The sequence below is a fragment of the Schistocerca serialis genome, chromosome 6, assembly GCF_023864345.2.
Source record: "Schistocerca serialis cubense isolate TAMUIC-IGC-003099 chromosome 6, iqSchSeri2.2, whole genome shotgun sequence".
Classification (NCBI taxonomy): Eukaryota; Metazoa; Arthropoda; class Insecta; order Orthoptera; family Acrididae; genus Schistocerca; species Schistocerca serialis.
The window spans coordinates 483,597,454-483,625,222 of record NC_064643.1 but is presented as its reverse complement, the minus strand read 5'-3'; the positions used below and the strand labels follow the sequence as shown (position 1 = coordinate 483,625,222).

The window sequence follows — 27,769 nt, the reverse complement described above, 5'->3', positions numbered from 1 at the left end:
TGGACTTCCGATCATTGTATGACTGATAAACGGTAAGACTCCACAATAGAGGATTACAGTAAAATATTAGATTCTCGTTTGTACGTAAATACCTAATTAAGAACTAACGAATGTAGAAAAGCAGTTTGTCTGCTGAGTTCTGAGTTGAGCGAGCGAGCTTAGGCCTACCTTTGTGACACGCGCCGCAGCCTGTCTTTCTCGTGGGCGTAGGCCTCGCTGTAGATGAACTTGCCTCCTCGTCGTCGTCGTCGTCCCCCTCCTTACCACAGCTCTTCCTCCGTATTACATTCGCGTGCAGGCCACGGGAAAAATACATCTCCGCACGTTCACATTGAATCCTGATATTTCTCAAATTAAGTTAATTTCGTGAACCATGGTGTACGACGTAGTAATATATTTCTCGACTTTCCTTGAAACGTCAGTTCTCTAAACTTTAATAGTAAACTGTTTTATGTTGCACAGTCTCTTTCTTCTAGCGCCTCATACTGAAGATTATTGATAGCTCCTGTGGCACTTCACGCCCTTGAAAAATTGTACAGCTTTCCGCGAATGTTTTGATCTCTTCCGTTAGTCCCATATTGACGCACTGTAATATAGAATCGATCGACAAGAGTTCTGTGAGTGATCTCCTCCTAAAATGAATTATATCTGTGGCATGCACCTTCCCTGCGGTTAGGTATAATTATGTGCTAGTTGCGGATACGCCTGCATATTTTGTGATTGTCATTGTTAAGTTATTGATTGGCGACGATGTAGTTGAACAATAAGGCTCTGTTATCCTTCTTACGCCATGAGTCATTGAGCGCTGCTTCTTCGCTGACTGTTCAGAGTTTGCCGTGCATGTCTTCTGGTAGAAGCAGCATTATCCAAGCGTATTTTGAGAGCTTTCAGACGCCAGCCGTTGTGGAGGGGCCACTCCGAAGGAAGCTTAACAGTAGCGTCGTTCTGCTGCTCTACATAGCAAAACACTAGACATCCCGTTACTGTAGTATATTTGTTGTTCGAAATATAATTAATTTTATATTCTTCTGAATCATGTAGTCATGTTAGAATACACTGAAACGACACTTTAAGAGGTGCATTCAAGTTCTAAGGCCTCCGATTTTTTTTCTCCGGACTGGAAAGAGATAGAAACATGCGCATTGTTTTAAAATGAGGCCGCGTTCATTGTCAATACGTCCCAGAGATGGCAGCACCGTACAGCCGATGGAATTTTACCGCCAGCGGCGAGAATGAGAACTGTTTTAAATACTTAAAATGGCGACGTTTTCCTTATTTGAACAGCGTGCAATCATTCGTTTTCTGATTTTGCGTGGTATGAAACCAATTGAAATTCATCGACAGTTGAAGGAGACATGTGGTGATGGAGTTATGGATGTGTCGAAAGTGCGTTCGTGGGTGCGACAGTTTAATGAAGGCAGAACATCGTGTGACAACAAACGGAAACAACCTCAGGCTCACACAAGCCGGTCTGACGACATGATCGAGAAAGTGGAGAGAATTGTTTTTGGGGATCGCCGAATGACTGTTGAACAGATCGCCTCCAGAGTTGGCATTTCTGTGGGTTCTGTGCACACAATCGTGCATGACGACCTGAAAATGCGAAAAGTGTCATCCAGGTGGGTGCCATGAATGCTGACGGACGACCACATGGCATGTTGCCAAGCAATGTTGACGCACAACGACAGCATGAATGGGACTTTCTTTTCGTCGGTTGTGACAATGGATGAGACGTGGATGCCAGAAACAAAGTGCCAGTCAGCTCAATGGAAGCACACAGATTCACCACCACCAAAAAAATTTCGGGTAACCGCCAGTGCTGAAAAAATGATGGTGTCCATGTTCTGGGACAGCGAGGGCGTAATCCTTACCCATTGCGTTCCAAAGGGCACTACGGCATCAGGTGCATCCTACGAAAATGTTTTGAAGAACAAATTCCTTCTTGCACTGCAACAAAAACGTCCGGGAAGGACTGCACGTGTGCTGTTTCACCAAGACAACGCACCCGCACATCGAGCTAACATTACGCAACAGTTTCTTCGTGATAACAACTTTGAAGTGATTCCTCATGCTCCCTACTCACCTGACCTGGCTGCTAGTGACTTTTGACTTTTTCCAACAATTAAAGACACTCTCCGTAGCTGCACATTCACCAGCCGTGCTGCTATTGCCTCAGCGATTTTCCATTTTCCAGTGGTCAAAACAGACTCCTAAAGAAGCCTTCGCCGCTACCATGGAATCATGGCGTCAGCGTTGTGAAAAATGTGTACGTCTGCAGGGCGATTACGTCGAGAAGTAATGCCAGTTTCATCGATTTCGGGTGAGTAGTTAATTAGAAAAAAAAATCTGAGGCCTTAGAACTTGAATGCACCTCGTAAAGCTACTTACCATTTGCGAAAGCGAGATCTTCGAGATCGCCTCAGTGTTAAAGTGTTTATAAATATATATTCGTTGTGAATGCTGCAGTCTGTGCGTCCGAAGTCGTGCAGATCACGTTTTCCTGCAAGTACAGTTTTATTTCTTCTGATTAAGCTGTAGGTAGATGGAGGGATAAGAATCAAATCCACACGCATTATAAGACGGTTGGGTGGATACACACACAATTGACACTAAGTTGGGTTTTTAGGCGATTTCCCACGCCTGCCTGGGCAAATGCCCGTCCACCTCTCTGTGACGCAGATACACCATACACAAACAGTTCAAACACGAGAACACACGGAACAATAATTCACACGATTCGCAGCCTGACAGGCTATAGACTTCCCTGCCACTCTTCGAGTAAATATCGACGTGCCGACAGAAATGGGTTCCAGCCATTGAAAACAAGAACTTCTAAATCGGAGATCTGTGAGAGCGCTTAATGTGCCAGAACAGTGTAATAACGGTAGGGAACAGGCAGAGATTCAAACTTTTAGTAACAGGGTTTTGTACATGTCTCAGAACTGTCCACCTGTGATATAAGCAGCTCGATGAAACATTCAGATATGTGAATTGTTTGATTAATTGCGTCTTTCTTGTAGCATAATCATCAGTTGATAAGTAAGTCTTATTATAAACACTCGAGCCTCCGAGTGATGAGGAAAGGTTTTTGATACGAGCTCAGCGGGCATAGGCTACGTGATTCGCTTCATTGCCACAAAAGCAGCCAGTACAGCGATGTGTGCATTACGATGCTGAACCGTTGCGTGCATCGGTAACTGAATCGCTTTGCAGCGAAGGAGAACGGAACCCTCAAAACATCTAACAGTCACGGTGTTGTATCCGGTCGTATCAGCTCGGTTTGGGTCTAAGCGATGTGGCGCAGCGCTACAACACAGTACGCGAATGCTGATGGAGCCGCATTACAGTCTCTCTGCAGCAGTTTCTAATTTGCCTTTTCGTAGTTAACTCTAGTTGAATGACGGATCATATCCTGTGAGTGTTACTTGTCTGTGCCAAAAATGAGGAAGGGTCCTTTGGCGTGAGAGATGTTGGCGATACTTCACATTTAGATGAACTTTTGGCCTCTTTTACGCCACAAGACATGGTGTTACACACAACCCGGTCAGTTATGAAAAAATTACCAAAACAGAATTACGCAACATAGAACGTCTCTCCTATGAGAGACTGAAACTGTGATCAGTCAGAATTGTGTACCCTATTTCATAGTTACTTCCTGTCTGTGGTTGTCTGTACGAATGAAAGTTTAACTTGCCTAGAATTCAAGACATTCACAAGATATTGTTTTGTGACGGTTATGAGCTCTGTAGCTGTAGATACAAGCAATTATATAATTGAATAGACTTTAAATCGATATAGAGTAAAGAAACTTACGGACGTGATGAAATATCAAGCAGTATTGTAAAGATCAGAGCCTATCAAATTGTTCTTCCCTCCGTCAGCTGTGGAACGTTCCTTTCATGTGCAATCGTTATTCAGATACGAGGGTTGCCCAGAAAGTAATGCACCGCATTTTTTTCTTCAACAATTCATTATTGAACATAGTGAGAAGTACACACCCTATTTTTCCATGTAATCTCCATCCCGTTCTATGGCCTTCCTCCAGCGCGAAATAAGAGCGGGTATGTGCTGTCGATACCAATCCTTGTTCTGGTGGCGGAGCCAGTGCTTTACTGTGTGAATCACCACCTCATCGTCCTCTAAATGTCTTCCACGAATGCGTCTGTCCATACGAATACAACATCAGCTCGCTGCAACATGTCATGTGACAGCCGTGGATCGTCTCCCCGACCGCTGCCAAAGTTTGGATGCAGGAAGGAAGCAGCAATAAAATATAAAATTTATTGTTTTGTATGTTAGGTACTTGCAAGGCTAAATAAGAAGCTAGAAAGCCATTGGTATCCGTCTTGACTAAACAGAAACATTTGACTGTGTTGACCACGCTGTATTTCCACGTAAGTTTGAGCATTACGGATCTATGGAAAACACCCAGTAGTTATAGCGTGTAGGCTTTCACGGCCGGCGTCTTCAGTAATTAAAACTTCCGGGCTAAGAGGACCTCCACGGCCTAGCAGCCAGTCGTAGACTCACCTCAGATGATGTTGCCCGCAGCTGGCAACGAAACGTCAGGGAGAAGTATTTCTCCTATTGGACCACGGCCTCTTAGCCCGGAAGCTTTAATTACCCAGTAGTTACTTTCGTATCCATCAACCAGGAAGAGGAAAGTAGTCGTCCAGTGTCAACATACATATAGAAGTTTTTAAATGTTACTGTGATGCTGTATCTTGTGTAGTGCCACATTCACAATCCTATTCGTCGAGCTGCAAGGTACACGAAAAGCATTAACCCGTCTCTGAGCGGTGTCATGGAATGCTGTTGTAGTAAACTTTTGTCTCCTGGAATCTAGACTTGAAAACAACCGATGATCTTTCGCCTACAAAGTGTGCATACTGTACAAGATGAAATGGACATATTAACCTGTGGCTCGTGCTCGAAGCCGTTGCTGCAACCATCTGTCACGAAGCAAACTGTGTCAGACTTTATGCAGAACCATTGAGTTAAAGAATAGGTTGTTCACCACAATATCTACCTGGTAAACACCGAGCGAGGTGGCGTAGAGGTCAAGAGATGGGACTCTGTGGAGTAGTAAGTTACAGACTGAAGGGGTAGACAGAAGAAAGCGCTAACACATAAGATCGTATTTTGCGTTACTGCGTTTTATACGCTTGGTTAAATTCAGACAAGAACATACAGTCCCACGAATCAGGTTTATATAGAGGGCAGTTCTTTCTAGCGGCTCACGTGGAGTTATTCGTCACGAGCTTGTGATGCATTCGAATAAGCAACAGGTAGCATGAACAGACTAATCGATACTAAATTGAGGCTTAGGACTTTTTTCCCTCGCCCCTTCAATTGCAAACATCCTCCAGATTTAGGCTTCCGCGAGCTCCCTTAGTCGATACGGAGAATGCCGAGATGTTTTGTTTGAGGAAGGCACGGCCTATTTCTGTCTCCATATTTATCATCTCAGACTATGCGCCCTCTGTAATAACCTCGTCGTTGACAGAATATTAAGTCATGATACCTGATTCAGCGACAGTTTTGCACCGGAACATCACTTCCATGACTTAAGGAACTATAACTGTTACGTGAGTCCCCGAAGTTAAAAATGTCAGTGATTCCATAATCTGTATCTACTGTTGTTTCAGCAAGCAGTATAGAAAATTATAAGATTGGTGCATAAGTTCGTAGTATTTTTGTTTTACATTATTCCGGTTGCTGTGGTTTTATTTATCGATTGCCATTTCGTATTGGTAGTCCACTGTTGCTATTTCAGTTTACATACTCTCATTTTGTCGCTTGAAGATAGAGTGAGTGAGCTGTGGACGAAGAAAATTGAGTGCCAGGTGGAGAAATCGAAACATTTCCGACATATTCTACTGTTTGAGTAGCGTAGAGGGTAACAGCAGCGGACGCAGCCGGAAACATTTGCGCCGTATATGGGGATAATGCCATTGGACAGAGCTCGGCAAGAAAATTATATTCTCGTTTTAAGGAACTGTTTCAACGTTAGTGACTTTCCACGTTCAGGAAGACCTACTGGGCTTGATGAGCATATTTTAAACGCATTAAGACACAATGATCCATCTGAGTATACTTCAGAACTGGTAAATGCAATGAACTGTGATCATTCCACCACCCTACAACATTTCCATGCAATGGGGAAGGTTCAAACATCGGACGTATGGGTAACGCATGCTCTAAGCCAAAATCACAAGAATCAGCGGGTGGCCGTATGTGCATCTCTGCTTGCTCGTCATCAATTGGTTCGTGAACAAAACCGACCGTTCCTATTCTGTGTCGTTACAGGTGACGAAAAATTGTTTTTATATGCTAACATAAGGAAAAAGGAGGAATGGTTGAGCCCAAACAGAGCAGCAAGTCCCTTTGCAAAAACGCATCCACAAAAGATGTTCTGCATCTTGTGTGACAGCGACGGTGTGATGTACTACGAATCTCTTCCTTAGGGTGTAACCATCACTCATCGGCCAGAAAGACTGCGTGAAGTAGTGTTACTCCACGATAATGCTCGTCCGCATTCTAATATACTGCCAAAAAACACTATACAGGAGTTGGGTTGCGAAGTCACTCTGCATCCACCTTATTTTGCGCGCTCATATTTTTACCTTTTTCCCTCTGTATCCAAAGCCGTCAAGAAACTTTGTCTGGATGAAAATGCTCTCCGAAGATAGCTCGACGAGTTCTTCGCCACGAAATCACGTGATTTCTACAGTCGCGGGATCGAAAGACTACCCCAGCGTTGGCAGACTGTTGTAAATAGTGAATCAGAATATATTAATGATGATGATTTAAGGTTCTGTAATTTGTATCTGTTGTGGTTATTAAAGGCATGGTATAACGCTACAAACTTACGCACCAACCTAAGATATTGAACGAAATAAGATACATTGTACACAATTTACAATTTGTATGTATCATGCCGCTTCCTTTGTGAGATTGTTGTCCGGAAAAGGCCACGGCAATTTTCCTTCCCCATTCCTTCCCTAAGGAGCTGGACGGCGATGCTACGTCGAAGTCTGTTCACTTTTTTTTCCGTCTTGGTGTCTAGCAGCGTAATGCACTCTTCTTACCGTCAATAGCTGACTTCATACAGCCACAGAAAAACAGTTGCTTTACTAGTTTATTGAAAGATAGGGAGGATGATCTGCTTTGTTTGCTATCCTCAACTAGCTTAACTACGTCCAGAGCAGACTATTGCTCTGGAATTAAAGTCAGCAGCTCAAGGAATCCGTTATTCTCAAAGTAATGATACTGACAGGTAACTATGGAACCGTTCAGAATTCGGCCCTGTACCCTACATCTACATCTACATCTATACTCCGCGAGCCACCTTACGGTGTGTGGCGGAGGGTACTTATTGTACCACTATCTGATCCCCCCTTCCCTGTTCCATTCACGAATTGTGCGTGGAAAGAACGACTGCTTGTAAGTCTCCGTATTTGCTCTAATTTCTCGGATCTTTTCGTTGTGATCATTACGCGAGATATATGTGGGCGGTAGTAATATGTTGCCCATCTCTTCCCGGAATGTGCTCTCTCGTAATTTCGATAATAAACCTCTCCGTATTGCGTAACGCCTTTCTTGAAGTGTCCGCCACTGGAGCTTGTTCAGCATCTCCGTAACGCTCTCGCGCTGACTAAATGTCCCCATGACGAATCGCGCTGCTTTTCGCTACGTTAGCAAAGGATTGCAAACTGAAAACTAAACGTACTGAAGCGCTGTTCATTCGTCACACCATTTGTCTCTTACTTTTGTAATGATTGTTGCACATTATGAATGGGCCTCTTAGAGCTGTCGAACACTTGAATTCAGAATGCTTCAGTTTCCACACAGTATCAGAAAAGTCAACACCCTGAATAAAACTTGGGGAGCTGGTAGTCACGGCTTTAGTGCAAGCTGGTGCTCTAATCCGAATACTTATATCTTGGGAATAATGAATAGTGGTGTAATAGACTCGACATCACTGTGAAGATATTCTGATTGCAGCGGCACTTCTCCAGAAGACGGAAAGTGTCTTCTCGAAACTTCACTGATGTAGTTAATTAACGTGATTTGGAACCAGAGCAGCTTTTGTATCGGCTTCACCATACACAAATCTTGAGCAGCGCACTATTCTTTCACACAAGACTCCGTCTGTTCATTCCAAATTCTTCAAAGGCTTTGCAGGTTATCTGTTGATTTCAGGTGTCCGGTGTCTAACGGCCAACCCTAGTCTAGCTCGCTACTGTAACGTCATGACTTCACAACACAGCGAATTCTTAAGTGGAGATGGTAGCTTTAATTCCAGGAAGCTAGTTTTTTTCACTTGTATGTGGAGCAGATGCGTAATTGCTTTGAACCTTAATATTAATGATGGCGTTGCTGTAGTTCATACATTGAAAGGGACATCGTTACGTCAGTTCCTTACCTTTACAGAATCTGGATGATTTGAGTAGTCAATTACTTCGCATCCAAGTGTTATCTTCCTTCGCCAGCTGAGTAACACGAGCTGAAACATAAGACGTGAATCAGACAACAATAGCATTACAGTTTCTCATTTGTTCCTTCGTACATTATTCCCAGAGATTGGTCGCTAGATAACTGCAGCTGATGCTATACACTCCAGCCACATTATGCAAAAACTGGAAGGTTATAGCAAAGTGAGATAGAAAATAAGTTATCAGAACACGTAATTATCACCTTCGGCAAGCTAATGGAATGGATATGGATGCTGAAGGGAATGCCGTTAAGAAACTGCAGAAATTTAAATGCAAGAAGTTGTACTTAATGGATAGTAAGGCTATGAGAATGGCACCAGTCCCAATTTGATAAGGTATGAAGTACTGTACGTCTAAATAGTACTTCCTGAATTCAAACAAAAGGAAAATCAACTGTAGAGTTTTACAATGAAACTGACATTAGTCTTTTTATACCAGTCTAAAGTGTTGGTGATAACAAAAGGACACAAAGTATAACCTAAAAAGTGTAGACATGAGAAAAAAAGCAACGACCCTGAAATTGAACAGCAAACATTAACACGGTTATGAATGAATGTCGGTTCTTATAATGTAGTCGGAACAACAGAAACGAAACTGCTGGTTAGGGGCATGTCAGAGGAGAAGACAGATTCTTTCGTAGTCGAAACAGCTAACACTCATCGTGAGGTGGCTCTTTGCTGAGAAATAACCAGTTCGGATTTTTATGGTGAGCAACATTTTCACCACCACTTTTTCGTCATTAAGGGGCAGAGAACTGGGATCGTTAATTTCATAATCATAGGACGCATGCTGAATTAAACAGTTAATATTTCCACAGTGTGTCATGAAATGAGATCACTTGGGACTGTGATGATGATCCTTGCGTCTCATGGGGATGATAAGCTCAGAGTCCATTTTGGTATGTTACAGACAAGCCATGCATTTCGTATCTCCCTCTCCCTTAGGGTTTCTCATTTATTTTTTTCTGAAGACAGTACGCAATTAGTAGTGAAGGAACGACATAGTTTCTTTCTTTATTAATTACGAAAATCAGACGCGTGTTCTAGCGCCGCAATAACACTTTTGAGCTTACGTAAATTTAAACAAGTAGATAAATAACAGAAAGTACGCTGAAAGGAACACGTAAGCTGGTCCGCATGACCTCACGGGCATAGAAATGAAACTTAGGTTGATTTTTGACAAAAGTAATAACTTTGTTCCAAAGATCCAGCTACAACACAACAGGAAGTTAGGAGAGTAATTAATTTAGTTTACGGGATTATGCAGCCTTGGCTCGTGGAGGTGTAGTTCAGAAGCGAGATAAACGTTAGCAACAAATTGCGGTGTTTGACGAGAAACGTCTGCCACTTTAGGTCTCCTCGTGCTACGGCAACATACGTAGCCGCTGGATAAAACCATCGTAAAAGATATCGCTGGGACAACGTTCATATCTTGTAGTTCCAAAAATAAACACTAAGAAATATTAAATTGAAATCACTGTAGTATAAGAAGCGTGATGCTTTCGGGTGGATCGTAGGTTCACTGGGTAGCGTTTGTGGATTGCGCATAACAGCATAGCAAAAGGTGCGGATAGTAAAAAGAGGAGATATTTAAGTTGTGGAGCGAAACGGGCTCATCTGACGGTGAAGAGACACAACAGGTCGGAAAGGAATTTGTCTCTGCGCATGCTTGGTGGCAGAGGGGTGCAAAAACGGCCGGGAATGTAACGGGCGAAATAGTTACCTGGTAATTCTGGTACTTTCGTGCAACTACTGCACTCGCTTTTTAATGCAGCGCTGATACTGCGGGAACGAACCGGGCGTTCGGTATCAGACTTTACTGCGGAACGGTGAGGTCTTCTCAGAAATCGCAGCTCAAAACTGGGGACGAAAGACGAAGCAGAATACCTTTTGCATGTCGGACCGTGAAAAACTACGGTAAACTGGTCCCGAATTTGAAACCACTGATCGTCGTGCGCAGGGCGTAGTGTGGAGGTCGTTGCTGAAGCAGGAGCAAAGATTCGGTCTCGTGGCGGTTAAGAGCTGTAACGCACTAGACAGCCTGGCTGCGGCAGCCAATAAAACAACTCACGGTTCATTGAAGCCCGCGCACTAGGCAGTCAGGATTTCCTGGCTGCGGCAGTCGTCGTTAGAACACGTGGGATAGCACGGCTGCCAACTGGCTGCGCGCAGCCAGTTGTGATCAGGTTGTGACGTGAACAAGGGTCGCCGCGAACTGGTCGAAGCAACAAATAGACCTTGTTTGCGTCCAGGAACAAACTTCGCGATGACTTTCAATACGGAGAAATTTATTCTTAAAATCGAAAGCAGAAAAGCAGCCTGCGATGTGTCTTGCAAAGAATACAGAACATGATGTGAAGACGGCAGGAAATAACAAATATGACGCTTGAGGAGAAAATTGCCCCAAAATTGATCCCAGTGGCGCCAATTGAGACATTTTTTGCAGGTAAATCTCTACATCAAAAGTAAATTTCAATAGGGAATTAAGTGCTAAAGGTGGATCAGGAGTTTCGCGTAAAAGCTCGTAAGTGTATTGCGAACAGTTATAGTTTCTTGAGGAAACAGTATTAAATAATACAACTCAAGCTAGCCTGGGTGAAGCAGACATAGCCGAAAGTAACGATGGGGACGGTAGCGTACAAATTCGTTCACTTGTTACCAGAAAGAAGCACAAAACTAATGGAGACAGGTTTATATACAACAGAGTATCGCAGTGAGGGAGGAACGTGAAAGGAACCAAGAATCTGATTCAGATCGACTATTCTGCTTTCCTTGTTAGAAGGTACTAAAAAGATTCCGGAACATCGAAGGCTTACTTGAAAAATGGAGATAATTGACGTCATAAAAAGAGCGCAAATGCTTCCGCTAGAAGCTCATCACACGGCTGTTATGATTATGTGCGAGTAACATCAGCCGCTGGGCCATATAGCTGGAGGTATGAACGAGAGACCTCGAATAGACAGCAATTTCGCCTTGGATGCTCAATAGAGCCAAATTATGGGGTTGGTTGGGTTGTTTGGGGGACGAGACCAGACAGCGAGGTCATCGGTCTCATCGGCTTAGAAAAGGAAGTCGGCCGTGCCCTTTCAAAGGAGCCATCCCGGCATTTACCTGGAGCGATAAAGGGAAATCACGGAAAAGCTAAATCAGGATGGTCGGACGCGGGATTGAACCGTCGTCCTCCCGAACCAAATTATGGACGGGCACACTTTAGCAGAAGGCAGAAGTCGCCGTGGAGATTCCATGCCTGCTTGACAGGCAAGCCACTGCCGCGGAATACGATGAGCTGTTATCAGCAGCTAACTCAACTGTATCAACTCATAATCCTGAAATACTTGACCTGTTTGAGGAATTAGTGCTAGAAGGAATTTAATATTCAAATTCTTTTCAAATTTTGTTAAAATTTAGTATTTAATATTAAGATAATTTTCGAACAATCGTGTATGTTGTCTAATTTTCAGACTGTCATTTCTGTTCTGTGAATGTATCCATTTTCAATTCGTTCAAGTTCGTAACATGTAAACTATAGGGCCAGAGAAGAAAACGACGACATTTCAGTAATTTCTCCATAATTTTTGTGTTTTCCTGCCGTTAATTTTAATTGTACGATTTCTCATCCGTGCGACTATTATCAGTAAGTGCCGTATGTGTTCAGAGTTATTAATTGCCACATAATTTTACTTTTAGAAGCACTTTGTATTTGTTTCAGGAAAGAAATAAGTAAATTGTGACAGTCATCGTTTTACCACTAGACACTTCAATATTTTCAAATATTATTAAAGATAAACCCATCTGAAAGAAATAAGTTTTTCTTCTGGGGTTATACAAACTCGCCCACGAGTATCAGTACCCACAATAGAATTTATGTTTTTCAAAAGGTTATCAAATGATTGCACTGACATTCTTGTGTAATTAAAAAAATGGGTATAGTTTCGAAAGTCCTTAAAATTTTTAAAAATAAGCCTTCTGTGCCGCTCCAGAAGCAGAGGATGAATCCAGTATCTTTTTTGGCTTTGTGTTTCTTAAGAGACAAACGGCAAACTGACCGCCAGCTGGCTGCCTAAACTAGCTGCTCAACATTTAGGTAGCCCCAGTCAGTCTACAGGCTACCGCAGCCAGGCTGCCCAGTGCGTTACTGACCTAATAGCGCGTGGCTTCCGGAAGGCGTGGGAGTCAAAGGTTACCCGCGGCGGAAGTTATCAGTGTGGGCGCTGGAGCAAGGTGGCTGTACACTGAGAGGAGCTTTGCTGGCCGCCAATGTCTGGAGAGCGCGGTGCCTCGTGTGCTGCTGTAGAGTGCAAGCGAACGAAGGGAGTCGCCACAGTAGTTACAGAGATGAACATTAGAAGGGAGAGACTGAAAGCTGCTCACACTTGGTACAACTGACTTAGGAAGACTCAAGTTGTGCATGCAGGTTATAGTTACGGATTTCTTTAGGCGCCATGTTAGGAAGCTGTAATTTTATATAGGGTACACATGAAGACCCATTCTGGAAGCTCGTTAGTGGTGGTTGGTTTGTTATGCTATTCGACGTGGGAAGCTAATTAAAAAACTGCACTCAAGTACGGATTTGGCAATCAGTATCGAGTATTGGAAGAGAGATTTGACAGTATTATGTGCAGGGGACTCTCGAGATAATCTTTATTCACGTTAAAACTGCGTCTGAACAGAACCACAAGTATGGACATCGCCGTGTCGGAAATTTTTTGTTTGAGTGGGATGTAGGACAGAATCTGTTCTGGAACATCACTTAGTCACCTGATGTACGCACTTATTCCTTCAGAGTGTAACATTTGGGACATTTAAATGCCATGAAATAGCGGAATACACTATCATGAAGGCGTCTCCAGTGCAGAGTACCAAGCAGAAGCTACTTTGGGCGTACGACCTGTTGATGGAAACCAGTACACCATATTAATCTGATTTTTCATTGTTCGATTTAACATTTTTGACGATTCCTATCGCTCAGGACTGATTTTTGTCCAGTGCTGCTACTGGTTGATGATGCCTAGCGTCGAGTGGTTCGTGCTCTCGACAACTTCATTACAGTTGCTGTCTGTACTCACTAAACAGTCGTACCAACTAATCATCATCATCATAAACTAAAGGCTATGCCTTGTCGATTTAGCCACGTCCCTCTCTCCATTGTCATCCCCTTCAATTCTTCATAAGATTTTATCCCCATATCATCTTTGATGTGGACCAAAACTAGCATGGGTAGGGAAGACTCGTTAAGCCATGGTGAAGGCAAATCCCTAGGGGTAGAGTACCCCAAAATCAAGACTCCTGGTCCTCCAGGTTGGGGGTTGTGCAGAGGGCTACCAACCCACTCATGTAAAACAATGGCCGGTCAGGACACTCAAGGTATGCCTCGGAAACAGGACAGAATTTACTGGAACAGAAATTGGCAAAGTTACAAGGATTTCTCTTTTGGTTCGTGGAATGTCAGAAGTCTATACCGCCCAGGAAGCGCACAAATACTAATAAACGAACTAGGAAAATACAAGGTACAACTGGTAGCGCTCCAAGAAACAAGATGGCAGGGAACGGGATCAATGAAAATAGGAGACGGGACAATAATGTATGGAGACTGCGGTCAGCGCCATGAATTTGGAACGGGCTTTTACATTCATAAAACAGCAATTGACACAATAAAGGAATTCAAATCAATTAATAACCGAATATCACACATTACAATTCAGGCTCAGTGGTTTGATATTACGTTTATAAATGTTCATGCACCCACAGAAGATAAGGAAGATGACGTGAAAGAAGAATTTTATAGTCAACTGGAACAGACATATAATTCAATAAGTAGACATAATGTAACGATAGTATTAGGAGACTTTAATGCCAAAGTAGGAAAAGAAGAAATCTACAAACCAACCATTGGGAATTACAGCTTACATGATGAAAGTTCAGAGAATGGTGTGCGACTCATAAACTTTGCAATGGCAAATGGTCTCACATTAAGCAGCACAAAATTCCAAGACAAACGCATTCATTTAGGGACATGGATATCACCAGATGGAAAAGTAGTGAACCAGATTGACCATGTCGCCATCCAAAGACGATTTCAAAACAGTATTAAAGACGTTAGAACTTTTAGGGGAGCAGATTGTGAGACAGATCATATGTTAATCATAGCTCAAATGAAAATAAAGCTAAAAAAGAAACAAAGTACAAATAGGGTTGAAATTAAAAGGTACGATGTAGAAAATCTGGCAGAAGAAAAAATAAAAGAAAACTTTAGGAAAGATATGGAAATTAACCTATCGGAATCTAGACTGACACATAGTGACCAGCAAGACGTGGAAAGTAGATGGAGACACCTCAGAAACAGTATTCAAGATGTAGCTTCCAAAACTATAGGTAAAAGAAAACGAACTAACAAAATCTGGTTTAATATAAAGTGCCAAGAAAGAGTACTGGAGAGGCAAAATGCGAGGAAGGCATGGTTACAAGACATGGACAATATTACACTAAAGGAGAGTTACTATAAAATCCGCAAGGAAACACAACGAACTCTAAGACAAGAGAAGAGAAAACACTACAACAACATGGTAAGAGAAGCGGAGGATGATTTCAAGCATCACAGAGCAAGGCAGATGTACCAGAATATAAAAAAGTCCTTGGGAAAATTCACTAAAAGGGAACAGTTTATAAAGGACCATAATGGGAAAATACTTACAAACAAGAATGACGTACAAGAAACATGGAAGACATACTTTACACAGCTGCTCAACTGCAATGATCCACAATATTACTTTACATTTGAAGAACCAGATACAGTTGATATACAAGTCACCACACCATCAGTAAATGAAATAAGACAAACAATAAAGAAATTAAAGAACAACAAGGCCTGTGGGGAAGACCAAGTATATGCTGAGCTTTTAAAAAATGGAGGACCACAATTGGAAATAGAACTACATTCCTTAATTGAAACAATTTGGGAGACAGAAAACATACCGGCCGATTGGAAAACTGCAATTATATGCCCCATCTTTAAGAAGAATGATCCCCTTGTCTGTGATAACTACAGAGGAATTGCCCTACTCGATGTCACGTATAAAGTTTTGTCGATGTGTATACTACACAGACTGATTCCCATAACCGAAGAACTGATTGGGGACTACCAATGTGGTTTCCGCACTAACAGATCCACTTTGGATCACTTATTCACATTGAGACAAATAAATGAGAAGGCATGGGAATTTAATGTAGATATCCATATTCTATTTATAGACTTCAAGAAGGCCTATGATAGCATACACCGACAGACACTCTTAAACACCATGAAAGAATTTGAAATACCATTAAAATTAATCAAATTAGTTAAAATGTGTTTGGAAGAAACCATATGCAAAGTTAAGACACCTGCAGGAGAAACTGAAAATTTTAGGGTGTACACTGGACTGAGACAAGGGGATGCCATCTCACCTATTCTATTTAATATTATCTTAGAGAAGATTGATAGAGAATTCACCAAAACTAATCCACAAGGGATCCAACTGCAGGGACAGAACATTACTAGACTTGCTTATGCAGATGATGTAGCCTTAATAAGCACTTCAAAAGCTGAATTAATCAGGATGATGCAAAATTATTACAAAATAGCTGAGAAAGCTGGACTTCATGTGAATGAAGAAAAGACAGAATATCTAGTCATAAGTAAAAAACTTCAAAAGAATACACCACTGACCGTAAATGGTCTCACTTTCAAGGCAGTTGACCGCTTCAAGTACTTAGGGAGTCTTTTTAGCAGAGACAATAGAGCAGAAATAGAAATAGACGCCCGTCTAGCAGCAGCTAATAGAACTTTTTACAGCTGTATCAAAATTTTAAGGATGAGATCACTTAGTACTGAATTCAAAATCCGTTCTTATCAGTCAACTATTGTACCAGTAGCATTATATGGATGTGAAGCTATTACATTCAGGAAAAAAGATGAAGAAAAACTGTTGATATTTGAAAGAAAAATACTAAGAAAAATATTTGGACCAATCTTCGATGAAAATGTCATGGAGTGGAGGATAAGGAAAAATGAAGAACTACGGGAGCTGTACAAACATAGTACCATTGTGGAAATGTTAAAGAAGAGAAGACTGAACTGGGCTGGTCATGTAGCAAGGATGCCGGAGAACAGACTACCCAAAATAGCATCCACTAAGAAATTAGAAGGAAAGAGAAGAAGAGGAAGACCTCGAATTAGTTGGATGGAGAATATCCGGGAAGATGCAGCTAGGATGGGCATCAACTCTGATTGGACAACAATTTCCCTGGATAGAAATAATTGGAAGAGGCTCGTAGAGCAGGTGTATGGTCGATAAGGCCTCAGCCACGTGTAAAGTAAAAAGTAAAGTATCATCTTTGATGTTATTAAAATACGTTGCTCTTGGTTTTTCCCCTAAAACTTTTCCTTCAAATACATTCTTTAGGAACTGGTTGTGTCTCAGTATGTGCCCTATCATTTTTTATTTTCTTGTTCCTATATAATTTTGCACCGTTCTGTTCTCATTCACTTCTCTTAAGACCTATTCATTACTTTTTCTATCTACCCAGCTTGTTTTCGTCATTCTTCTCCATATCCACATTTCCATTACTTCCAGTCTCTTTTTCTCTGCCTTTCCCAGAGTCCACGCTTCACATCCGTATGTTAAGACACTCCAGACAAAAGTTTTGGCAAACTTTTTCCTACTTTCTAGGCTTATATGATTGTCTGTTAGTAAATTCCTTTTATTTTGGAAAGCTTACTTTGCCAATGCTATTTAATCTCTTTATATCTGTGATAAATTTATTGTCGTCAGTGATTGTGCTCCACAAATAATAGTTCTCATCCTGCTCTAGATCATCATCATCTAGTTTAATATTAACTTCCATTTTCTTTTGTACCAACTAACCATGCGAATAATATACATCTGGATTCACAGGGCTCTCGTTACCTACAATGACCCATTGCATTGACTAATATAACATACAATCCGCAATGGATTGCATCTCAATGCCTTTCACTACAATGGTAAATGACAGTCGTACGGCGAAAATGATCTGTATTGACACTTCAAAAAGCTTTTCTCTTCCCATATAGTGTCCGCTGTTATGAAACTTCATGCCAGATTGAAAGGTGCGTGTCGGACCAGGAATTGAACCGGGTTCCCTACTTAACAGATTTTATGCTCTCCGAGTGCTATTCCAGAAAGATACGAAGGACGCATCTGTGGAGTTTCAAACGTAGAGGAGAGACAATGACAGAACTAAAACTGTGACTGAGACGGGTTTGGAGATGGTTGTGTGCCTGGACCGCTCATTCGGTAAGATGATTTCCCGCCGCGATGTATGGTTTACAAACGAGTTACAAATGACTTCTTACTCCAAACGTTCCCATTTGTTACGGTACGGTCCCCTACAATACGCGTCCGTGCTGCTACTACATGGTTTCTGATACCTAATTTCAGTTGGGTCATATTAGGTCTTATTACCTTTTGAAGTTCAGCATTTTGGTCCGTATACCACCTATTCGCCCAACTAAGTGCACCACCTACCTCCACGTTATTTTGCTTACGGCCTAACTACGTATTCGCCTCCAGTATATATCTTATTCCATTTTTATTTTTATTTTTGTTTTACAGTCTCCCCTATTTCCAGAATGCCTCACAGTCGTAAATTCTGAGGGACGCTGTACCATTGCTTACACTCTTCAGTGCTGTAGTATAGTCTGAATCAGTGCCCAGTTTCTCATTGGCTGTTAGTATTGATTTTATTAAAATTTAGTAAAAAGTTCATAAGCTCTTTTTCTTTTTTCTGCTTGTTTAATACAAGTGGGACATGACCCTGAACGGATCTTAGTGTTTTGTTGCAGTTAAAGTACTAAAGCCGATATGAAGATACACTTAGAATATGTAATCGACATTGCTTCTCCTTACGTGTATATTCCAAGGAAAAGTACAATATATAACTTTCAGTATCCTTTAGTCGTCCCCAGGAACTGCACGTGCGAACACTCGACGCACTTTCATTTCTCCTCGAGGCGATGAAACGTAGCAGCAGAAGAGATTACAGGATCTTCTGAGATGTAGTGTCAGACGCTGCCGACCAGATAAGACAGGTTTTATGGGGTTTAACAGAGTAAAAGGGCAACATAAGCTGTTTAAATACGGCGGAACTGTCTGGGCACAAAGAACAGTTGCACTTGACGCCAACATCCCGCAGCACAGAAACGTTACAGACACTACGGAAAGTTATTGATGAATGTCGTCCGTCCGCCCGAGCAGACACAGTGATAAGCGTGACATCAGCACAGTTCATCTGTTTCTTTGCTTGCTCATAAAATAACAGCAGCAATACAGTAACGTTGACACTGAACACTACTTTTTCAGAGCGGACAACATCGATAGTTAGGCATACACGTTAGTTACACGTCATGAAATTTCAAATTGCCGTAGGGTCAGTCAGATTTGCGTTTTCCTTAGTTTCCATAAATCGTTTAAAGCAAATGCAGGAATGGTTCCTTTGAGAAAGAGCACTGCCAATTTCCCTCACCTTCCCTTCCCTTCGCCCGCATCTCGTGGTCGTGCGGTAGCGTTCTCGCTTCCCACGCCCGGGTTCCCGGGTTCGATTCCCGGCGGGGTCAGGGATTTTCTCTGCCTCGTGATGGCTGGGTGTTGTGTGCTGTCCTTAGGTTAGTTAGGTTTAAGTAGTTCTAAGTTCTAGGGGACTGATGACCATCGCTGTTAAGTCCCATAGTGCTCAGAGCCATTTGAACCATTTTTCCCTTCCCTTCCTTATTCGATGTTGTGTTCCGTCTCTTAATGACCTAGAGGCCATCGGAATGTTAAACCCCAATATTCCGTCATTTCGTAAGAAAGAAATTGAGAATAAGAATAACAGGTCACTTAAAATTTGAGGAACTCAGCAAACTGGAGAAAGATTCCTGAAATGGTTCAGTTCTATCCCATTATCAAACTGATCCGTTTACGAATATATGAAGTGGAACGAACACAGATGTAGAGAATGAAACACGTTCGTGAAGTGTGTAAAATTGTAGGGAAGCTGCATAAGACTGTGGATCAAGCTGATCTTGTATAGCAGTATTAAGCATTTATTTTTACAAGTTGACCAGAAGAAGAGGTTGAACAAATTTAGACTGTCTACTGGGATGTAACTGTACGAAACGTCTCAGTAATTCTCAGGGATGTTTAGTGTGAGGCATTGGAGGATGGGCACATTTTTCTCCCTGAAGCACCTTGGTGTGAATTTAGAGCACCTCACGCAGAGAAAAAAAAAAAAACAAAGCTGTTCTGTCATTGATACAGTGTATGGACTACAAGTTGATAAGGGAGGGCAGGACGCGTTCGAAGGCACGCTGTTTTTTTTCTGCGAACATGAATGGAACTGGAGAGGCAGAAGTTAGCGAACATAAAAATTACTCATTGTGGAGCTGAAGGAATTAGTATCCAGAAATGCACGCATGGTTTGCTTGGATTAGCAAACTGTCAACGCGGCGTTTTGTAGATAATTAATCCATCAGCGCGTGTTTGTTAACGTTACATAATTAACTTCTGACGATGGTACGTTGTATATTCTCTCACTGTAGGCTCAATTCATTTACGGAGTAATGTTTTATGAATTTCCGTTGACGGTTGTGGTGATAGCTGCCGATTCATGTTAGGTTATCTAGATGTCCGTTGCTCATGCAAGCAGATTTTTATATCTAGTTTTTTTTTCCTTTTCATATATAAAGGAACCCTAATGCATGAGTTAGTTTTTACAGGAATGTAGGTTGCCGTGTGGGGAGACAAGGAAATAATATGCAAATGACGGCAGCGCTACTGGATTGCGTGTGTTGCTCTGCCAACGCGATGTGTATACATGGTAGGACAGTAGAGAATTTTGGAACTACGTGATTTGCAATACACAGAAGGTACGTTTACCTCTGTTTTGTCGTATTTCTTACCAGGAGAGTAAAGTAATAAATGCTATTTATTGTTATACGTAGTATAACATTTGTAGTTTCTCTTGAGTACACGAATATTTCTGTATCCCCTCGGAAGCATACGCGACATAGTGCTGCCCTTATTGCCGGGCACACACTTTACTTGGTTGTGTTACGAAACGCTGTGTTAAAAAAATTCTCAACTCATTTCTCCATTTTCTGTTGGTTTACGACCTTTTCATCTAATTTGTGAAAACCAGTGGCGTAGCAATTACACTGATTCCTCAAACTAGAGATTGTTGTTGAATATTGTGCCAAATGCACGAAGCGGCTGAAGTAACCAAAAAAAATTTTAACGATCGCTGATTGACATAACCGTCAGCACCCGAAACAAGCTCTTATTTTAGTGTTTTTTAGGAACTTGGTTGATTTCCTTATATCATATAGATAGCGAACAGCAACATACGCAATAGGTTTAAAAGTGAAACGACATTTTCAGATGTGAAAGCTATGATAAGATTTTTCACACACACATACTGAGTCGTATAAGTAATTAAACTCCTCTCACCTGCTCCACCAACGGACACCTATAATTCTCAAACGACATTCAAAGAAGTGCCTTGTGTCACGGGTTTGAGAGGAGTATTTATGGTATATAGCTGTAGACGTAATCGTACGAGATGTTACAATAATTTCGTCTTGAGAAAGATGGAATTCTGTCGCACAGTCCAGACTGCAATGGCTAGTGGGCCGGAAATGGTACGTCTCAATTCGTTCTCCCAGCTGTGTGATGCGTTCCTTCACTGAACTAATAGTTCGTCTGTAGCAAAATTATTCGCAGCGGTGCCCTGTCGTCGATGGGTATTATTGAGTAGTTACTATGAAGTTCGACAATTTTAAAAAGGATTTACATACAGATGAAGTCTTTAACATCTGTCAGTGACGATTAAAGAATATCTCAGCTGATTATAGACCACATGGATTCCAACACACAATTTCGATATCGCACGAGGTTTCTTTGAGATATGATATATAAACAACAATAATTAGAAATTGATTAGTGAAATAACCTCCGCGATAGGCAAAAACACCCTTGTTGCTAAAATGAAACTGTCATAATCCGAAAGTTGGTTTGAACTCCCCAATATTTCATTAAGCATGGTCCCTTTAAGGCGTTATGTCGTTGCCTTCCTCCAAGCTATGAATTAACTTAGTCTCTGAGTTATAGGAGGGCATAAATTTCGACGTTGACTCCGATCAAAGGCGAAACTCAGCATTTGTCACATCAGCAAGGATTAACACAGCTGGAAAAAGTGATAAGTAACAGATAAAATTCGCAGAACCGACCTGGGCTCGAACGAGAGACTTATAGATGCGTAGTCTGGCAATTAGTCATAGTCTGACACGTTACCATTAAGACAACGAACGTAGAAAAATGGAAAAATAAAAAAAAAATAAAGTTGAGAAAATCAAGGCGGTTGACTGGGAGTGCCCCAGGTAAGTGGGATAGGACGCTGTTACTTTCTATATACGTAAATGGTCTGACTGGCAGGGTGAGCAGAACTCTGTCCCTGTTGGCAGATGATGCTTTGATGTTCAGGAAGCTGTCGTTGATTGACTAGACGAGGATACAAGACGACCTATTCAAAATTCTTTTTAGTATGATGATTGGTAGCTAGCTCTAAATGTAGAAAAATGTAAGTCAATGCGCATGAGTAGGAAAAACAGACCCGAAATGTTCGATTACAGCATTAGTAGTGTGCTGCTTGACATAGTGACGTCGATTCAATATCTAGGCGTAACGTAGCAAAGCGGCATGAGCATGTAAGGGTTGTAGTAGAGAAGACGAATGGTCGAATTTGGTTTATTGGGAGAATTTTGGGAAAGAGTGGTTCATCTGTGAAGAAGACCACTTGTAGGAAACAGATGCGACCTTTTTCGTGACTACTTCTCAAGTGTTTGGGATTAAAGGAAGACACCGAAGCTACCAGTACGTTCGAGCACACGGAGGTGCTTACATTTTGCAAAATGGCCACGAACATGAGAGAAATTACGGCTCGTATAGAGGCATATAGTCAATCGTTTTTCCCTCGCCCTGTTTTGGTGTAGATACAGAAACTGAGGGGGGTGTTGCCGCAATTGGGGAGCACGATACTACCACACATGAATTCGCGACGCTGCAATACGTCTGCATTAGACTGAGTGGGACATCAAATAATGCAGTGACTTTCAGACAAGGCAGCCGAGTTACACGACGTTACAAAGTGATGTCGGATGGCACTCGCCAGTAAAATTGTGACGAAGAGTCGTCGACGGATTGGTAGCAGATCGCTCGGACAGCGTAACAACGTTAATCTTTGTGCTGATCGACATGGTGAAAGAAACTGCCAAGTATTGGATGGGTGTTCAGGAAGTGTGCGCCAAGAGCTACGACTCACGCTTATAACTGTTATTTGTTAAGAGTACTGTTTACTCATATGATTTGATTAGGTACACATCACAGGGGCGATCTGGCCGTGATACAGCCACCATCCAGTGTTGCGTGCAGAAGACTTCCGGGGGTGGTATATATGCGAATCGACCAGTCTTGCAAATATCACACTCCTCTTAACATGTTAGGGGTGTTTCCATTGGTTACACCTATACCTGAACTGAACTGCCATCATCGCGTAACAATAATTTTCCCGATGAGTTTTAGTTTACTGTGGCCGGCCGCTGTGGCCGAGCGGTTCTAGGCGCTTCCGTCCGGAACCACTGCTACGGTCGCAGGTTCGAATCCTGCCTCGGGCATGGATGTGTGTGATGTCCTTAGGTTAGTTAGGTTTAAGTAGTTCTAAGTCTAGGGGACTGATTTTCTCAGATGTGAAGTCCCATAGTGCTTAGAACCATTTTTAGTTTACTGTGATAAGTAGCAAGAGACGTGTTTTTATTTTGGAGAGAAGACAAGCTTTCATCCATCAGCCAACCATGAAAGGATTGTCTTCGAGTCAGCCAATCTCTTTTGGTGGGCTGAAATCTACACTTGAACTCAGCATGCCATCCTGCGGTTTGTGGCAGAGGATACTTCGGGGGTTGGGGGGTACAACTATCATTTCTCCCTTCTTCCTATACCCCCCCCCCCCTCTCTCTCTCTCTCTCTCTCTCTCTCTCTCTCTCTCTCTCTCTCTCTCTCTCTCTCTCTCTCTCTCTCTCTTTTGTGTTCCATTGATGAATGGTACATGTATATATATAAACGTACAGACATAGACCAATGTATTTATACGTGGAATTATGACTGGACTGGTATGTTGGTTATAGCATCCGTGGCGGTGGTGTACTTCCGAATAGATAATGATTTTATTCTGAAGGAATAAAACTCGAACCAAGAGCTTGTTTTGAAACGAATATCTCCACAAGCGAAGAATTTGCAAATTGAAGTCCAGTTGGATGTTCGTTCGTTAAGAGCACTACGGTGAAAGCAGCTTGATAGAAGAAATGAGATAACGTCTTACGGTACTCCTGCAAAACCATCCTCAACGTAAAGCAACATCACTGCACTACATATACTGTATTATATAAATAGTCGTACTGTGTTGAGGACCGTAGTTGTGCTACACAGAACGGTCAGTGGTTTATTGTCCATCTAAATCCAACCACCATTCTGCGTCCAGAGTCCGTTAATCCCAATCGCGCGGCCATAATCACGTCGGAAACCTTTTCACATGAATCACCTGAGTACAAATGACAGCTCCGTCAATGCACTGCCCTTTTATACTTGGTACTTTCGCCATATGTGTATGTGAATATCTCTATTCCATGACTTCCGTCACCTCAGTATATACAAGGCACGGCGAACGTGCATTAGAATAAGACGACGGATACGCGCTGTTTTTCTTGCGGGGCAGCCTTTTGTAACAACAGTGGCCTGTCCGCGCTGGCCTATTACCGGCGTACACAAGCCGAAAGCGCGGGTAAACATTTGCACAGCGTCTGCATCGGCGCAGCCTCTCCGCAGTAGCGGAGCCGGCGCTGCCTGTCAACGCGACTGCGGAGCGCGCACGCCGCACGCTACACTGTGGTTGCCGCGCTGGATGGCCGCCGTCGCTGACGTAGACAGTCGCGGAATAGCCGTGAAGTGGTTATCGACTTCCGCCACGTGACCTCGCCAGGAGCAGAGGTGCGCCAAAAAGAAGATGGCACGTTGACCTGCCCGCCGTATAAATAGAGGAGAGGAGCCCGCGCCCTGTGCGTCCGAGGCGGGCCACGCACTCCTTTATCTGCCGTTGAGCGTCGCCCGAGCTGGCACCTCCCCACATTCTGCAGCAGCTCCCACACCTAATCGTGGGCGTATACAAAATGAGGCTATTAGAGCTGGGCAAACGATATGCGCGTTCCAACACGTCCGGGGTTTCCCGATACACCGCAGCGTTCCAACAATCACGTGACGTTTGACACGCGCGGCACAAGTGCAATGGGCGCAAGAAACTGCGGACTAGCCCAACACTACAATTTCATGAAGCACTGGACGAAGTCGCATTACACCCTGTTACTGCCCAACTCCTGTTGTGTTTTAACAAATTTGCGAGATCTAATACATGATCGGTATGTACGGATATGTAAACATTTCTGCTGAATTTTAAGTAAAAATAAAAGACCAAGACGAAAAAGTTTTCATCCAAAAAATACAATTTGACTGAACGCAAGACAGTTTTTTATTTGTTTGTGAGAGACTGTAATGATTTACAAAGCAGGTTAGAAACAAGCAGTTCGATCCATGTTCACATTAAAAATAACAGGTAAAAACTTCGATTTTAATCAGTTTGAAAACAAGACAGTAACTTTCAGATGAAACAATGTAGAAAATTAAACAAGAATCAAATGCCGAACGAAAGATATATCATAATAAAGTGATTGTAATTTTTATTATGAGAATGAATTATAGCGGCAAACCCGTGTTAAGAGATAGTACCATCAGACATCACTAAATTGCCAGACGAGCGAAAGTTCGCGAACTGAACAGATCAAGATTGCAGCCTGTTTATTTATTTATTAGTTGCTTTTGTTACACCTGATCTACACCCTCAATATATTTCAGTTTGAGTTTGTTTCACAGTTATTTTTGTTACTAATATCAATAGTGCATTAAAAAACGCTATGACAGGTCGTTGTGATAGTACCAACAAAACTCAATAGATTGCAGGCCGACCAAAAGATCGAACAGGATCCTAAATTTCCCGAATTGTGACGTAAACTTCGGATGGTTAGGTTCATGTTCAAACACAGCGAGTCGTGTTCACGCACAGCCCTAGTGACTGTACTCCGGCACTGCGTTGTGGAGTTTCTGAGCAAGACGACATCTGGTACATTAATTTTTTTGTCTCTCTCCCTCACACACACACACGAGCGGTGCTGTTAGCGTCCCTTGTTTGATTCCCGTGCCAACCTATGTTAGCTGTTGTGGAGATGGAGAGAACGGGATCCGTCCTCTTGCAGTTATCTGAGAAACTGCGAGATCTCACACGCAGCGAAATTGAAACGTAAGCAGCCTAAGTGTGCCAAATAGAAAGGATTGCGCCTGGCTGGTAGCCATGCGACACGCGCACACATGTAGGTGTGTTTTTCTTCTTTCTTTTTTCAGGTACATTGTCCCAAAACTAAATTAAAATAGTTTCAGTGCCTCTGTTTTCAGTTTTCCTTGGTTGTAAGGCAAATCCCGTTATTGGTAATCCCCTTGCATTTATTCCTGATGGGGAAGCCCTGTACCGCCACTAAGAGCAACTGTAGTATTAGGCCGAGAACAACTTAGGCCCAATAACGCGCCAAATCTCAAAATATCCATTCTACCCTTCGCAGTAAAGAGTGAAGAGCACAAAAAATGTATGGTAGTAAAAAAGACAACAAAAATAGCTTTAGAAGCCAAGGTGCCGTGTTCCAGAGGGTAGGAACACTGTACACGAGAAACAAGTCGACTTAATGAAACACGCGCAAGACTTTCATAACTATCCCTTCGTGTGTTGTCTCAGAATTACATTGAAAATAGCGCTTATCTCGTGGTTTACGTCACATTTCCCAGTGCTGGAACTGACCTTGTCCTATTTCTTCCCCCCCTCACCCCCCACCCCGCCTCCAATTGCCGATTGGGAACTAGTCCATAACTGACCTTGCACGTAAGCGCAATTATCTAGAATCAATGGTTTCTATCTGTTTTACTAAAGCTACCCCGGGGCGCTGTCAGAGTTGCTGGCTGGTTACCTATCTGTAGTCATCCGGGGGCAAAAAATTTGATTATAGACCATTTTAAAAAATTTAAGACGTCATAAGACAATTATCAAGAGGTATAATTTTATTTAGGGATCTCACACAGTATGACAAACAGTACAATTAGAAAGTGTGTATATGTCTTGAGGCGTGCTAACTCACGGCGCGCAAATTACCCATACTGTATTCAACCAGTGCTTGACAATGTGAGAACACTTAGTGACTTGCAAAAAACTATATACATAATATCAAACTTTTACGAAACTTTTTCTCACAAAACCCAGCACAAAAAGATGAAAGGAAAAAAGTTTATCGCTTATTACATTTACAGTTGTAGCCTGCGATTATCGGTAAGGCGATCTTCATGTAATTTGTTAAAATTGAAAATAATTTTGGCGAATATCTTTTAGTGCCTAGATACCATTTTCGTAAGACAATTAAAATATACCTAAGCTAGTTTTTGTTGTAAGTGACATCCATCTTCAGGTCATGCAGATATTAAATGTGAGCTGAACACAGTTGTACCAGTAGTAATCATCATGCAGTGGCACACATTAGTACAGAAAACAACAAAAGTGAGCCAGGCTGTACACCATACTCGTACGAGACATAGGTTGAAAAAACTGGTTATATCAGTAAAACACATCAACCTTGACTTGGAATTGTATGAAAATAAAGTTCAGCGAACAAAAATGTTTATGCAACGACACAAAAATTGAGAATGATTCTACACCCTGGTTTAAAAAATCGTAATTAAATGAAAAGTATAAAATGGTCATTGTTGCATCAAGTAACTCGTCGGCAACTAAATAAAACTCTCTCTGATGATTCATTGTGGACGTGGGACAGCAGCAGGTCAAATATTTTACAAAGAAATTCGCCAAACGGCCGTGAAAATTACGAAGTTATTTTATTTTCGGTACCATTTTCGGCAATTCAGTATGCCATCTTGAAGTCCCATATGCGCCTCTGAAAAATTATCAATATTGGTATACGGGGGCCATATGTTTCTGGATGTCGTGAATTCTCAAGTGCTTCCTTCGAAGTTGCAGTCAAGTCTTCGAAGGAAGGTAAGTAATATCGTCAATCATTTATCAGAT

General features: G+C 42.1%; 2 protein-coding genes across 7 annotated transcripts in view; one reads left to right on the top strand and one right to left on the bottom strand.

The window, feature by feature from the left end:
- LOC126485117 (oxysterol-binding protein-related protein 9) overlaps positions 1-27,769 on the top strand; it is a 520,094-nt gene that overhangs the window by 42,198 nt on the left and 450,127 nt on the right. The gene's annotated exons all lie outside the window — the stretch shown is intronic.
- LOC126485118 (elongation of very long chain fatty acids protein 4-like) overlaps positions 1-27,769 on the bottom strand; it is a 112,339-nt gene that overhangs the window by 13,097 nt on the left and 71,473 nt on the right. For both annotated transcript variants that reach the window (XM_050108751.1, XM_050108752.1), the window contains one exon: positions 8,429-8,509. In XM_050108751.1, the coding sequence (XP_049964708.1) occupies positions 8,429-8,509 (81 nt within the window). The remainder of the gene's footprint in view (positions 1-8,428; positions 8,510-27,769) is intronic.